General features: G+C 39.9%; 1 protein-coding gene across 1 annotated transcript in view; it reads left to right on the top strand.

The window, feature by feature from the left end:
- Positions 1-10,496, top strand: part of SLC39A12 (solute carrier family 39 member 12) — a 74,791-nt gene extending 64,295 nt beyond the window's left edge. Inside the window, exon 12 of the mRNA XM_026454768.1 lies at positions 9,910-10,496. Within this exon, the coding sequence (XP_026310553.1) occupies positions 9,910-10,038 (129 nt within the window). The 3' untranslated portion in view covers positions 10,039-10,496. The remainder of the gene's footprint in view (positions 1-9,909) is intronic.
- Positions 10,497-14,721: the final 4,225 nt, after the last annotated feature.

Below are 14,721 nucleotides of genomic sequence, written 5' to 3'. Positions count from 1 at the left end.
GAGAAATACAGAGCCACCACCAACTGAAGTACTCAGGTTGGGGCAGGGAGGCTGTGCTGTAGACCCAGGTCAGGAGGTGCTGCTCAGTGAGGAGTAGCAGGGACAGGGACCCGTGTGGAAAACTGTCTGACCACTTTTCCATAAGGCAACTGTGGTTTACTGGAGGCCTACAAGTCTTAGTCTCTTTGCTCTAACTGCAGCCTGAGGGCAGTAGGGGTGGGGGCTGCAGCAGTGTCAAAAAGGACAGGCCTGTTGGTTACCTCTGGGATCAGCACCCCAGAGAAATGCAGAGTGGCTACTGGCCCTAGTGCCCAGGTGGAGGTGGGGTGGCTGTGTCTGGGTCCCAGGTCAGTTGGCTTTGCCCAGCAAGGTGTTGATGGAAGTGAGGCCTGTAGTCTGTCTGCTCCTCGGCACTGTGGTTGCAGGAGAGCCTGGCTTCCCTTCTTGGTGCAGCTAAGACAGCTGGTGCCATGGTGTTCAGGAATCTAAAGCCCTTGGGGTTCCTCATGGGCCTGAACAGCGGCTCTGCCCAGACTCCATGTAGCTCTCCATGTCAGTCTGGAGGACCTGAGGGGAGGCCAGGGGGGTCTCCTGTGCCCAGGATTGCATAGGTCCATGGAAGAAGTGTGGGTCCCCAGGCACTCTTGCTCACTTAATGTTCCCCTTGGTGGGGACCCTGCCTTGGCTCCACTTCATCCCTAGTGGGCAGCTATCCTTTCTCTCTTCTCCACTCTAAATGGCTCTCATTACTTACTTGATGATTCTAAACATGTTCTCCTGGATGATCTAGTTGAGGAGCTAGTCTTTACTTGCCACTCGATGTCTTCTCTGTCAGAGAAGCACACACTAGCTACTTCTAGTGAGCCATCTTGACCCAAAATCCCTCTGTTCATTTCTGACGGATGAATGCTAAAGTCTTCAAATCTAGTTGTGAATAAATCTATTTTTCCTTGTAGTTCTATCCATTTTTGTCTCACATATTTTAATACTGTCTTGTTACGTACATACACATTAAGGATTTTATGTTTTCGTGGAGTATTAAATCGTTTTTTCATTATGTAATACACCATGTATCCTTCATAACTATCCTTGCTCTGAACTCTGCTCAGTTCGAAATTTAAGATCGCTACAACCACTTACATACCTTTCTCTAACCCTTTACTTACAGTCTATATTTTCTTTTTATTTAAAGCATGTTTCTTGTAGATGGCATGTAGTTGGGTCTCGTTTCTTGATACACTCTTATAATCTCTGTCTTTTAATTGGTACATTTGGATAATTGTTATAGTGACTGCTTAGTTGAATCAATATCTACCATATTTGTTATTGTCTATTATTCATTACCTTTGTTGTCTGTTGCTGTCTTTGTCTTTCCCACTTTTTTGCCTTTTTGTTTCTCATGAAGCATTTTACATGGTTCTGTTTTCTCTTATTTTTAGCATATAAATCATGCTTCTTTTAAAATCTATTTTAGTGGTTGTGCTAGAGTTGCACTATACATTTACAACTAATCCAAGTCTATTTTTAAATAATATGCTACTTCACAACCAGTGCAAGTACCTTGTATAAAATATCTCTAATTCTTCCCTTCTTCCCTCCTGTGTCTTGGATCACATATTCATTCATTTCACTTATACATGAGCATACATAATTGAATCCAATATTGTAATTATTAACAACTGTAATCTGTTAGATCAACTAAGAATAAGAAAAATAAAGGTTTTTATTTACTTTCCCTTATTCGTTCTCAAGTGCTATTCTTTTTTATGTAGATCTAAGTTTTTGACCAGTATCATTTCCCTTCTCTCTGAAGAATTTTTAACATTTCCCACAAGGCATGGCTACTGGCAACAAACAAATTCCCTCTATTTTTGTTTTCTGAGAGAGTCTTTATTTCTCCTTCACTTTTGCAATATAATTTAGTAGGGTGTAGGATTTTAGGTGGGTGATTTTTTCTCTTAACACTTTAAATATTTAGTTTAGTTTAAATATTTTAGTTCACTTAAATATTTAGTTAAATATTTAAGTTCTTGCTTGCACAGTTTCCGAGAAGTCAGATACTTCTCATCTTTGCTTCTTTAAAGGTGAGATATATTTTTCATCTGGTTTCTTTCAAGGTTTTCTGAAGTTTAAAGATGATATGCATAGATATAGGGTTTTTTTAAAGCATATCTCCTGCTTGATGTTCTTTGAGCTTCCTATATTTATAATTCGGTGTTTGACATTAATTTGGAGAAATTCTCAGTATTGTTTCAAATATTCCTTCTGGTGTTTTTGCCTCTTTCTCTTCTTTCTAATATGTTATGCCCTTTGTAGTTGTCCCAAAGTTCTTGGATATTCTGTTCAGAGTTTTCTTTTTTCAGTCCTTTTTTCTCTTTGGCTTTCTGTTTTTCAAGTTTGTTTTGTAAAATCCTCAAGATCAAAGATTCTCTCTTTAACCATGTCTAATCTACTAATTAGCTTGTCAAAGATATTCTTCATTTTTGTTACTAGTGTTTTGTTCATAGTGTTTTTAATCTCTAGCATTTATTTTTTATTTTTCTAATAATTTCCATTTTTCTGCTTACATTTTCCTTCTGTTTTGAATATTGTCTCCTTTTTTATTAAGTTCCTTAACATATTAATCATAGTATTTTAAAACCCCTGGTCCAATCATTTCAACATTTCTATTACATCTGATTTTGATTCTGATGGTTGTTCAGTTTCTTTAAACCATTTTTTGCCTTTTAACATGTCCTGTAATTTGAAAGGTAGACATTTTGTACTGAGTGAACAGAATTGTGCTAAATAGGCCATTAGTAATGTGGTACTAAGGAATATATATGGGAAGGGGAAGGCTGTATTGTCCTTTGGTAGATCTCAGTCTTTTAGTAAGCCTGTGCCTTGAACTATGAACTTCATCAGTGTTTCTCATTATCCCTTCCCCCAGGTAAGACAGGATGGCTAGAAATGGCTGAAATTTGGTATTTTCCTTCCACAGGTAGATTAGGCTTTGATAAAACCCCAACAAGTTAGGCTCTGGTTAACCAATTTCCCCTGAGGGAAGATCTTGTTAAGAGCAGAATGCTCTGGTGTATTTCAAAATGATTATTTTCCCTCTCCCCCTACCAGAAGTATAAGAAGATTTTTCTCCAGTTTTCACTGTGAGAACCTGTGGAGCTCCTGGAGGTAAAACTCACAAAATCTGGGGGCCTTCTATGATTGGGTCTTCTGGAATTTTAAACTCAAGAGTTGTCCAGGCTGAGCTTTCAGCAATTCATTCTTTACAGTCAGATTTTCTCAACCTTCCACTGACTGGTTCTAGCAGAGGTTTCTGCTACTGGGCTTTTTCTCTGGTAAGTTGTGATTGTCTAAGTCTACCTGCTGTCTCTCCAATGTCTGAGACAGTGTGTACCTTTCTCTGATGCATCTAAAAAGAGTTGTTGATTTTTCAGTTGATCAGCTTTACTTGTTAGGACAGAGTGGCCATTGTTCATTTGTAAGCCAAATGGTGACTTGCACCGTCAGTTCCATTTTGTTCTTAGATGCTTGCCTTCTGCAAGGACAAACTAAGCCATTTACAAATGGGCTGGAGTTAGAGACTCCCACAGAATGTGTGTTCCTCCAGAAATTAAGCATATTTAGAATGCCCCCAAGAGAAGTTTCTGAGGTTTCTTCTTTATCACATTTCTTAGAAACAAACATGGTTCTGCTTATCAAATGCAAATATATACCTGCCTCCGTGTGCACAATGACTTTTAGGACCCCTCTTGGAAAAAGATGTCATACGTCAGTTAAGTGAACTTTATGAATGGAGAAGCAAATCACTTCTAAACGTTCATAATGCCAAAAGCTATGCATTCCTGAGAGAGAAAAATACTTAAAGTAAAACCTTACCTTCATGAGAGACGTCTCTGAATGTCATCAGTAAATGAATATTGTTTCTATATTTGAATTGCAAATTTTATCAATGAAGCTCTTTGACGTCTTTATCTCGGAAGCGTTGGAGGCTGATCTTTCTTCTTCAGTCTGTATATTTATGAATCATGAATAAAGGTAAATGTTGAAATATTTGATAATGGGTCTTTAGTGATGCCAACAGGAAACCAGTTTCAGATTATGATGGAAATGGACAGCAAAGCCTTTGATTGTCATGAGAGTCTGAAACTCAGATGTACAAGAAAGAGGGACAAAATACAAGTTCCAGAGGATGTATTATAGATCATCCTTCTTTGTGACACGTTCTCCCAAGTTTACGGTTATCACATAGGACCAGATACTGGTATTTGTCTACTTTCTTTCCTGATGGTTCTCCTAATTTTCTTCATGAGTATTTATTTTAAAGCTTCAACTTGACTAGGAATGCAGTTTTAGGGATTGACTCAAGTTTAAAACATTTTCTTTTCTTTTCTTTTCTTTTTTTTTTTTTTTTTGAGATGGAGTCTTGCTCTGTCACCTAGGCTGGAGTGCAGTGGTGTGATCTTGGCTCACTGCAACCTCCACCTCCCGGGTTCAAGCAATCCTCCAGCCTCAGCCTCCCAAATAGCTGGGATTATAGGCACCTGCCACCATGCCTTGCTAATTTTTGTGTTTTTAATAGAGATAGGGTTTCACCATACTGGTCAGGCTGGTCTCGAACTACTGACCTCAGGTGATCCACCCGCCTCAGCCTCTCAAAGTGCTGGGATTACAGGTGTGAGCCACCGCGCCCCACCAAAACATTTTCTTACTGTCACTTTCTAAAATGTTCAGAAATGCGACTTAGCAGTTAGCCATCACAAGTAGTTTTCAGTTAGGTGACAGAACTTGTGGGGACCATTCTCTGTGGATAAGTCATAGCTTGTGGACTCTGCTGCATTTTAAGGCATTTCTTACCTGTGCCTTGATTCACAATTGAAAAAAGAACTCAACAATGGCAGACCAAAGGGATGCACTTTAGCTAAAGATTTTTTATTTCCAGAAAATTACAACTACTTGACTAACAACTCTTTGTATCTACTGATTTGGGTTGGACAACTTGTGAAACATAGTGGTAAGAAAGGAAGTTGCTTCTCTACTTCAAGGTTTCCAAGTTTCTGGCAGAAATCTAAAGAAAATTTATCTTAGCACTACCTCTGGGCAAGACACTTTGCTAAAATGTCCTCCTTTTTCTCTGTACCTTTACGTCATTGTTAATATGCTCTATTCATCATTTTCCCTCCTCTACTCTTAGAGTATAAATCAAGATCGGTAAAATTGCTCAATAACAGGACTTAACTGCCCTGGAGGAAGAAGGGATTTTTCTTTTGTTTTTGAAATTCAGGAGGGAAATGGTGGCATTTAAACTCTTGCCAGAAATTTTAAATTTCTAACAAAGAAATAAAATAAATACTCTTGAAAACTGATTCATATGAACCTTTATTTTCCTTCAAAATTTACTGGCTGAAATGATGGAAAAATATATACATGTATGGAGATTAAGAGAAGGTAGAAAGCTATAATTAGATAGGGTTTGAGTTTTGGCATTTCATATTTGTAGCTCTTGGAAAGACTTCCTGTAAGACTCTCTGGTATTTGGTATCTAGGAGACATTATGGTTCATATGTTCATCCATAATCATACTAAAAAGAACCAAGTATTGTCACAAAAGCAGGTTTAGCTGGGTTTCTCACCAAATTGATTTATGTGTGAACATAGAAAGTTCACATAGGCCACCGAAATTGAAATTGAAACTTTTATTTCAGGATGAGAATCTCATTAAACTTTTTTTGAAATGTTGATTTGCACTGTTTGTCCATGTCTATGAGCTTGCAAACTTAGTCTTTTCTTTTCTTTTCTTTCTTTCTTTCTTTCTTTTTTTTTTTGAGACGGAGTCTCGCTGTGTCGCTCAGGCTGGAGTGCAGTGGCGCCTCCCAGGTTCACGCCATTCTCCTGCCTCAGCTTCCCGAGTAGCTGGGACCACAGGCACCCACCACCACACCCGGCCAATTTTTTGTATTTTTTTAGTAGAGATGGGGTTTCACTGTGTTAGTCAGGATAGTCTCGATCTCCTGACCTCGTGATCTGCCCACCTCGGCCTCCCAAAGTGCTGGGATTACAGGCATGAGCCACCGCGCCCAGCCAAGTCTTTTCAAACACATATTGTCTGCCTTGAAAACATAGAGCCAGTACTGTGATATCTTTTACAACAAAGGCAGCATAATAGCATAATAGAAAAAAAAAAAAAAAATATATATATATATTGAAACGGAGTTTCACTCTTGTCACCTAGCCTGGAGTGCAGTGGCACAGTCTTGGCTCACTGCAACCTCTGCCCCCCAGGTTTAAACGATTCTCCTGCCTCAGCATTCCAAGTAGCTGGGATGACTGGCACCTGCCACCACGCCTGGCTAATTTTTGTGTTTATTATTTAATAGAGTATGAGTTTTACCATGTTGGCCAGGCTAGTATCAAACTCTTGATCTCAAATGATCTGTAATCCCAAAATGCTGGGATTACAGGTATGAGCCACCGTGCCCGGCCTAAAAATTATTATAGATTGTACCTTTTTCCAAAATTTTTTGGGCCATTTAATTTTCCTCCTCTTGAACTACCTGTTTGGTATCTTTTGCCTAATTTTCTGTTGGTGTGTTTGCTGTTATTGTTTATTGATTTATTAAGTGTTGATTATTGATTATTGATAACTAATTCATTATTGATTGCATCATGTATTTTATCAAATTTTCATTAAGTGCAGTGACACCTTTATGCCTAATAGGACGTTTCTGCCATTGACATTTTCCATTTTTTTCTAATTAGACCAATTTGCCCTTGGCCATAAGAGACAAGGATGAATTTCAGATAGAAAGGGTGAATTTCAGATAGAGAGTTGTTCTTTGCAGTTATTTGTATGTTCACTACAGTTACGGGGAGACCTGGTTTCTTGTCCTTCTTCTGACATCACAACAATGTGACTGTGTGAGCTGTTATCCTCTCTGAGCTAACGTTTCTTCAAAACCGAAAGGAGTGAATAGTTTTATCACTTGCAGGATTATGAGAAGTAAAAGAGGGAAAAATATATAAGAAAGGACGTGATAAATAGATGTAAATGAAAGGCAAATAAGTATCACATAAGACTTTGTAGCCAGGACAACCTGAAAGACTGGCAGGAAAGAAGTGCTGCTAGAAGGCACAGCTAGGCCAGGTGCGGTGGCTCACACCTGTAATCCCAGCACTTTGGGAGGCTGAGGTGGGTCGATTGCGAGGTCAGGAGATGGACACCATCCTGGCCAACACGATGAAACCCCATCTCTACTAAAATACAAAAAATTAGCCAGGCATGGTGGTGCGTGCCTGTAGTCCCAGCTACTTGGGAGGCTGAGGCAGGGGAACTGCTTGAACCCAGCAGGTGGAGATTGCAGTGAGCCAAGATCACACCACTGCACAGGAGCCTGTTGCAACTCCTGAAGACATTGGATTCCATGTAAATGTTGCCTCTGGAGTTGTGAAAATATTCATGATGTTTTCTGGTGGATAATGCTGTCACCTATATACAAGAATAAAGAATTCTTGATTTTCTCACTGGGAGTAGGGTCACTGACTCTCATAAAAGATACATTCAATTTGATAGGTATTAAATCCTCCAAGCAAGCAGCAGGTTTATAAGCTTAGGCTAGTGAGAAAAATAATAGATTGAACAATTGTTTTAAAAATTTGGGACAATGTTGTAATCCCAGCACTTTGGGAGGCCAAGGTGGGCAGATCACCTGAGGTCAGGAGTCAAGACCAGCTTGGCCAACATTGTGAAACCCAGTATCCACTAAAAACACAAAAATTAGCCAGGTGTGGTGGCATGGGCCTGCCAGCTACTTGGGAGGCTGAGGCAGGAGAATTGCTTGAACCCGGGAGACAGGGAGGTTGCAGTGAGCTGATGCCACTGCACTCCAGCCTGGGTGACAAGAGTGAAACTCTGTCTCAAAAATAAATAAATAAATAAATAAATAAATAAATAAATAAATAAATAAATAAAATAATTGGGACTTTTTTGGATTTAGTCAAAACAGAAACAGCTTGAAATTCTGCTATAATTTCCAAGATATTAATTTCTAGCTCTGTGTTTTTGTACCTAAAACATTTTGGTGATTAAATCGACCCTAATCTAGGGTCTACTTCTCCCCAGCCAAAGACCCTTCCTGGAAGTGTGAGGCAAAGATGGAAATTCAAAAATGAGCTTTTCTAAAATGTAGGTTCATGAAGATACTCATGATTTAAAAATTCATCTCAAATTGTATCTCTTGAACCAGAACCGTTTTTACTACCATGCTTCTATCTTGCCTGAAATATTTTTCTCTGTAATCATCCACTCAAAATAAGCATGATGGCTCAATAGATGACCTATACTTTATAAGTCATTGCCAACAAAACCTTTCCAGAAACCACTTCTACTGTGTACTTTATCAAAGACTCACAACAGCCAGGTGGCAGTGGGGACAGAGATGGGATATGCTGTTAATTCAGCCATGTTTTATCAAAGATAATTAATAATCTTGTTTGAAAAATGAGAAGGAGGAGGAGAGGGAACTACCTAAGGTCTTATTCCATATTTGGAAATTAGATTAATCAAAGTTTGAGCCTGTAAATGACCACAGAGGGTATAACTGCGTCTCCTCACAGATGCAGTTTGAGATGCAGCTTACTGGGATAAAGGAAGGTGGTGCCCTATGTTGTCTGGCTTTGGAGAAAACTATTAAAAATACTTAAAACTGTTAAGAAGCAAAGGTATTGGGGCTGAGTGCGGTGGCTTGTGCCTGTAATTCCAACACTGTGGAAGACTGAGGCGGGAAGATCAGTTGAGCCCCAATGTTTGAGATCAGCCTGGGCAACATAGCAAGAGATCATCTCTACTAAAAACTTTAAAATTGGCTGGGCGTGGTGGCTCAAGCCTGTAATACCAGCACTTTGGGAGGCCGAGACGGGCGGATCACGAGGTCAGGAGATCGAGACCATCCTGGCTAACACGGTGAAACCCCGTCTCTACTAAAAAATACAAAAAACTAGCCGGGCGAGGTGGCGGCGCCTGTAGTCCCAGCTACCCGGGAGGCTGAGGCAGGAGAATGGCGTGAACCCGGGAGGCGGAGCTTGCAGTGAGCTGAGATCCGGCCACAGCACTCCAGCCTGGGTGACAGAGCGAGACTCCGTCTCAAAAAAAAAGAAAAAAAAAAAAAAACTTTAAAATTAGCTGGGTAGGGTAGTGTGCACCTGCAGTTTTAGCTACTCAGGAGGCTGAAGTGGGAGGATTGCTTAAGTCCAAGAGTTCAAGGCCACAGTGAGCTACGATCACATCACTGCACTCTAGCCTGGGCAACAGTGAGACCCTGAATCAAAAAAAAAATAAATAAAGAAAGAAAGAAAGAAAGAAAAAAAAAAAAGTATTGGAAAATTCCAATGCATGTACCTTGTACCAGTGGTTCATGCCTATAATCCCCAGCACTTTGGGAGGCTGCAGCAGGCAGGCTACTTGAGCCCAGGAGCTCGAGACCAGTCTGGGCAACATAGGGAAACCCCATCTCTACAAAAAATGCAAAAATTAGCTGGTTGCAGTGGCTCACACCTGGAAGGCTGAGGTGAGAGGATCGCTTGAGCCCAGGAGGTAGTAGTGAAATGTGATCACAGGCATTGCACTCCAGCCTGGGTGACAGAGCAAAGACCCTGCCTCAAAAGAAAAGGACAAAAAAAAAAAAAAAAAAAAAAAAAGACTGCCAATTCTGGGATCCTCATCAGCACAATCAAATGGCTTAATTTTAGCTTACATTTCAAAGTCATGGTAGAGTAGGTATTCAGCATTTTGTGACTGTTTTGGGAATTTTAAAGGTTATTAAGTTCTGAATAACAGTCGCTCATGTTTTCCCACCAAGCTTTTCCCAGCAGTTGAATATATCTGGATCTTATTCTGGTTTTTTATTCTTTTTTTAGCTTCCTGAAATGACTCATGTTCAAACACAACGACCCTGGATGATGTTTCTCCTGCAAAACTTTGGATTGATCCTAGGTTGGCTTTCTCTCCTACTCTTGGCTATATATGAGCAAAATATTAAAATATAAGTTAGGATTGTCAACATCTTTCAAAAATGCATTTATATAGTCTTACTTTGTTTCTTTCATTGCACTCTATAGTGATTTTTAAATTAAGAATTTTTTATCTTAGGCAAAGTGTGTATCTTTCATTTCATTAACTTATTAATTTTATAATGCAGTTTTATTTTTGGAAACATATAAATATCAGACTGTCCTTAATTGAAATTTTGTCTTTGGTTTCCAACACCATGATAAAACTCTTGCTTTTTAAAAAGTAGTTGGTAAATTCTGCATGAATTCTAGTAAATTTTAAAATAATAGACTGTTTTCCTAAGACAGAATGTTTGTTTGTAGCATTTAAAGTGGACAGATGCCTGTTGGGATGAAATCAACTGCTACTTCTTTGATGTTAATTTTTTTCCCTGTGCAATTATAAACTGTAAGCAAGTTAAGTGACAAGCAAATGTAATAAAGACTAGTTTTAATATGGTGGTTTTTATTACCTTCTGTTACTGGATGTCAGATGCTGAGTCATCTCTTAAAAACCCAATATATAGTTCACCCACTGACTCTAGAGCGCTCATTAACAAGCCATCTTGGGAGGCCTAAAGGATAACATGTCAGCATTCTTCTATGTAAGTCGTCAAATGAAATCTGTTCCAGGCAAGGGGAGGTGGAAACATAAGATGAAGTTCAAAATTTTTAAAATAACAAAACTGGAGTCAGGCAGTAGATGAATGCCTAAACTCTCACAGATTTAACAGAGGATATTTATGGGAATAATCTCACTAACAAGTGAGATATATTTTGTCTTCTTTCTGAGGAAACAGAATCCTGAACAGGATTTCAGTAGGTAAGTTCATGAAATGTACATGAAATGTACATGCGATTTACTGATAACCTAACGAAAATATTAAAACAGAAAATAACCCTGGCTTTAGTCGTTTTTCTTAGAAAATGGATGCCTTATATTTTTCTTATTTTTTGAATGATATGTCTTGACAAGGGAAAAAAGTCCATTTTACTGCCGAAATGACTCATGGTGCTCAGTCAAAAACATCTCTCCTATCTCTTACTCGCCAGTAGGTTTTTTTGTTTTTGCTTTTTGGTCGTTGTTATTGTTGTTGTTTTGCTATGCCCTACTCAAACACAGTATTTTTTTTTCAACTACCTTTCTTTGATTTCAAAATGAGGTGGATTTCTTCTTCAGTTGTCTTTAGAGCTTAATTTAAGCAAGGGCCATGCATCATCACTGGATAGTGCAATAGTTCTAAAACTTTGGCACAAACAAGAATTAACCAGAGTGCTTATCTGTGGAAAACACAAATGGGCTGAGCATGGCGGTTCATGCCTGTAATCCCAATGCTTTTGGAGGCCGAGGCAAGAGGATCATTTGAGACCACCAGGAGTTTGAAACCAGCCCGGACAACATAGCAACATCTCATCTCTACCAAAAACAAAAACAAAAACAAAAAACAAAAACAAAAAAACATTAGCCAAATGTGGTGGTGCATGCCTGTAGTCCTAGCTGCTAGGGAGGCTGAGGTGGGAGGATGGTTTGAGCCCAAGAGTTCAAGGCTGCACTGAGATATGATGGTACCTTTGTACTCTAGCCTCAGCAACCGAACAAGACCCTATCTCAAGAACTAAACAAAAACACAGATTTGTTGGGCTCCATCCATCAATTCTGATTCTGTAGGTCTGGAGTGAGGCCTGTGACCTTGATTTTGAACCACTTCCACGTGATGCTGCTTCTGCTGGATGGGGTACCACTGGTGTGATAGACGTTGGGCGGACTTGGCTTCAAGAAAGTTTAGGCACACACCTCTGTTGCCCAAGAGTCAAGTCATGTGCTTTGGAGTAAATAGGCTAACACGTCTACAAACCACATGCTAGATGCGAGTTCCTGAGCTAAAACTCCCTTTTCTTTGTCTGCTTGCCATGGGACATCAGATCAATCCCAGGAATTACTGGATTAGGACTCCATGCAGCAGTTTCTTTCATATTCATATTTTCCCTAAAAGGTAAGCAGATTTGACACACAGAGCTTTGCCCTTTTTTTTAGAGGATAAACTGCAACTGAACAAAAATCTCTTTGTACAGGTCAGCATGGTGTGGAGGTCAAAATACTTGGCACTGTCTGTGTTTGGGTTTCTATGACTGGGTTCTGATTTTGACATTAAGCTTTAATTTATGCCATTTTAATTAGAAAAGTTCTGATGGACGACTTTGTTCCAAGTTCAAGTTTGGAGTCATTTAGAGCTGGCTAAATTAAAATTTTTGGTATGAGCTGCTCACCTTCAAGGTAGAGTAAGTTAAATTTAACCCTCTGCTGAGGTTGGAAACAGGATGCAGAGAAGCTTAAAGGAAGTGAGCTGTCAGAAGGATTCAGAAGGACATCCACAGTGGGTGTTTGCAGGCCTATCACCAAAGTGCCTTTATTGTAAGCAGAAACCTGTGGTCATCTGCAGGAGTCATTTGAAGAACAGTGTGCTGCCTTGGACCCTGAGGACACCTTTCTAGATCACCATCTCTCCCCTCCTCTGCCTTATCACTGGTTTTGTGTTCTCCCAAGGAGTTCAGGTTCCAGATAACAAACCCTAGCCTGAGGTGGACCTCCAGCCACAAGCAGTCTTAGAATTGCTAGAAAATCACTATTCCTCAAAACTGAGTGGCAAGAATAAAAGGATGATGGGAACTATTTGCTTTCTAAATATGCGCAGAGTCTAAATTTGACTCTCCAGAGCGTCACTGCTTTAAGCTATCTAAGTTATATGTTACTCACTGATCTGTGGGGTGAATGGTGTTTTCCTTGAAACCAGATTTCTCAATAGCTTTCGGGTATTTATGTTTCCCAGGCTTAAACTTAGCATTCCACTGAATTTCGACTTGGTGATTGACTCGCCGTTGTTGTTTTCTTCACTGAACTAGAAATGCTTCTGGAGAAGAACCAAAGTGCATATCACACAGAAATCTTATGTGAACATCTATCGTCCATGGACAAGGTCATCTTTAGGGATGGGGAATTGGCCCATGTTTCTGTAGTGCTGAGCAAAGCCTGGGAAGCTGGTTCCACTGCTTCATGCTGGACAGGACAGAAGTCTTAGATAAATGTGTCCATCAATCGTGGTCACTACAAATCCCTCCTCCACTTCCCAGAACCAGATTTGGAGGTGAGACTGTACCTCTTCTTATGAGACACACCTCTCTGGGTTCTGCACTTTTACAATTTCCTTTCCCTACCTAAACTGGAAAGGAAGGGCTGGGTCATGAGGCTACTAACCACTTGGGTAGATGGCACTAATCGGTTGGGTTCTAGGCAGTCATTAAGAATTCAGGCTCTAAACTACAATTTTGGTTCAAATCCCAGCTACACTGTCTAACAGCCTTGTAACTTCTTAGAACAACAATTTCTTCTTATGTAAAATAGGACTAAAAAGAGACGCTCCCTCACAGAATTGTGGTAAGATCAATATGGGATACTGCTCATGAAGCGCTAAGCACTGTACCTGGAAAATACTAGTGGCTCAATAAATGTTAATTTGTTATCAGTAACATCATCATCATCACCACCATCCGTCTTCCCTTCTGTCATCACAGTTTCACAGTTTACCTCTCACTGCAGTACCTTTGGTCAATGAGACTTTTTTTTTCTTGGTGGAAAATGGAGATCAAGCCTTTTTATATAATTGCAATCTTCAATAAGGTCTCCAAACCAGCTCCCACCAGCCCTTGAAGTTGTCCTGAATGTGTTTTCATATTGACTCACTTCCAGAGCTGGAGACATGGGGGCCCCCTCTGGTGTGCCCCGTTCTGCCCATCCTTCCAGGCTTACAGGCAGCGTGAGCCCCTCTCTCTCTCGTCTTCTTTATCTCTCATAACAAGTGAAAATTCATTATGTTCCACCCCAGTTACACTTCTCAGGTTGAATAACGGAGACTCACAGAGAAGAAACTGTCTGAAGTCATTGTTATTGTCACAGTTTGATTTCAACTCAGGGAAGACAAAAAGCAGTTCAACTAATTTCTCCTATTACCAATGCACCTGCTGAGGAAATCAAACCACCTCTGAAAAGAGTCCAACACCATCAAGGTAAACAGGGCGTCTGCTCACTGGAGGCCTGGTCTTGTTTAAACAGCACTCCAGTGGGAGAGCAAACATTTTGGGGACTATCTGGGATTTCTTCTTTACTGACTAGATGGGTCTCATGGTCTCAGCATTTCCGTTAAATTTCAGGGTATGCAGAGTGACCATTGACAGCCCACGGTATCACATAGTGCTAGCCCTGGAACCAGCTTCAGAGATTTAATCCAAATCTTTGATTTATAATGGTGATGTAATAGCAAGTATTTTTACAGCACTTATTATATACCAGATACTGCTAATAGTGCTGTAAGAGAGTCATTTAATTCTAAGAACCCTGTGATTATAGGTGTAATACGGTTTTCAATTCCATTTTACAGACGAAGAAATTGAGGCCCAGAGAGGTTAATTAACTTGCTCAAGTTTACAGAGCTGAAGTAAGCTCCAGAGTCTGTGACACTAATCTCTACCTCCCACTCCCTCTGCAGAGAGAAACTGAGGTTCAACGCATCTGAATTATTACCCAAGCTCTTATCTCTGGAAAGGAGTTTACCTAAGACCAAATTCTAGACCTCTGAATCTTGACAATCTTTACAGTCTTCCCTGGTCCCGCTCAATCAAGCCTTC

This window comes from Piliocolobus tephrosceles, chromosome 9, assembly GCF_002776525.5.
Source record: "Piliocolobus tephrosceles isolate RC106 chromosome 9, ASM277652v3, whole genome shotgun sequence".
Classification (NCBI taxonomy): domain Eukaryota; kingdom Metazoa; phylum Chordata; class Mammalia; order Primates; family Cercopithecidae; genus Piliocolobus; species Piliocolobus tephrosceles.
This window is presented reverse-complemented; position numbering and strand designations above follow the sequence as displayed.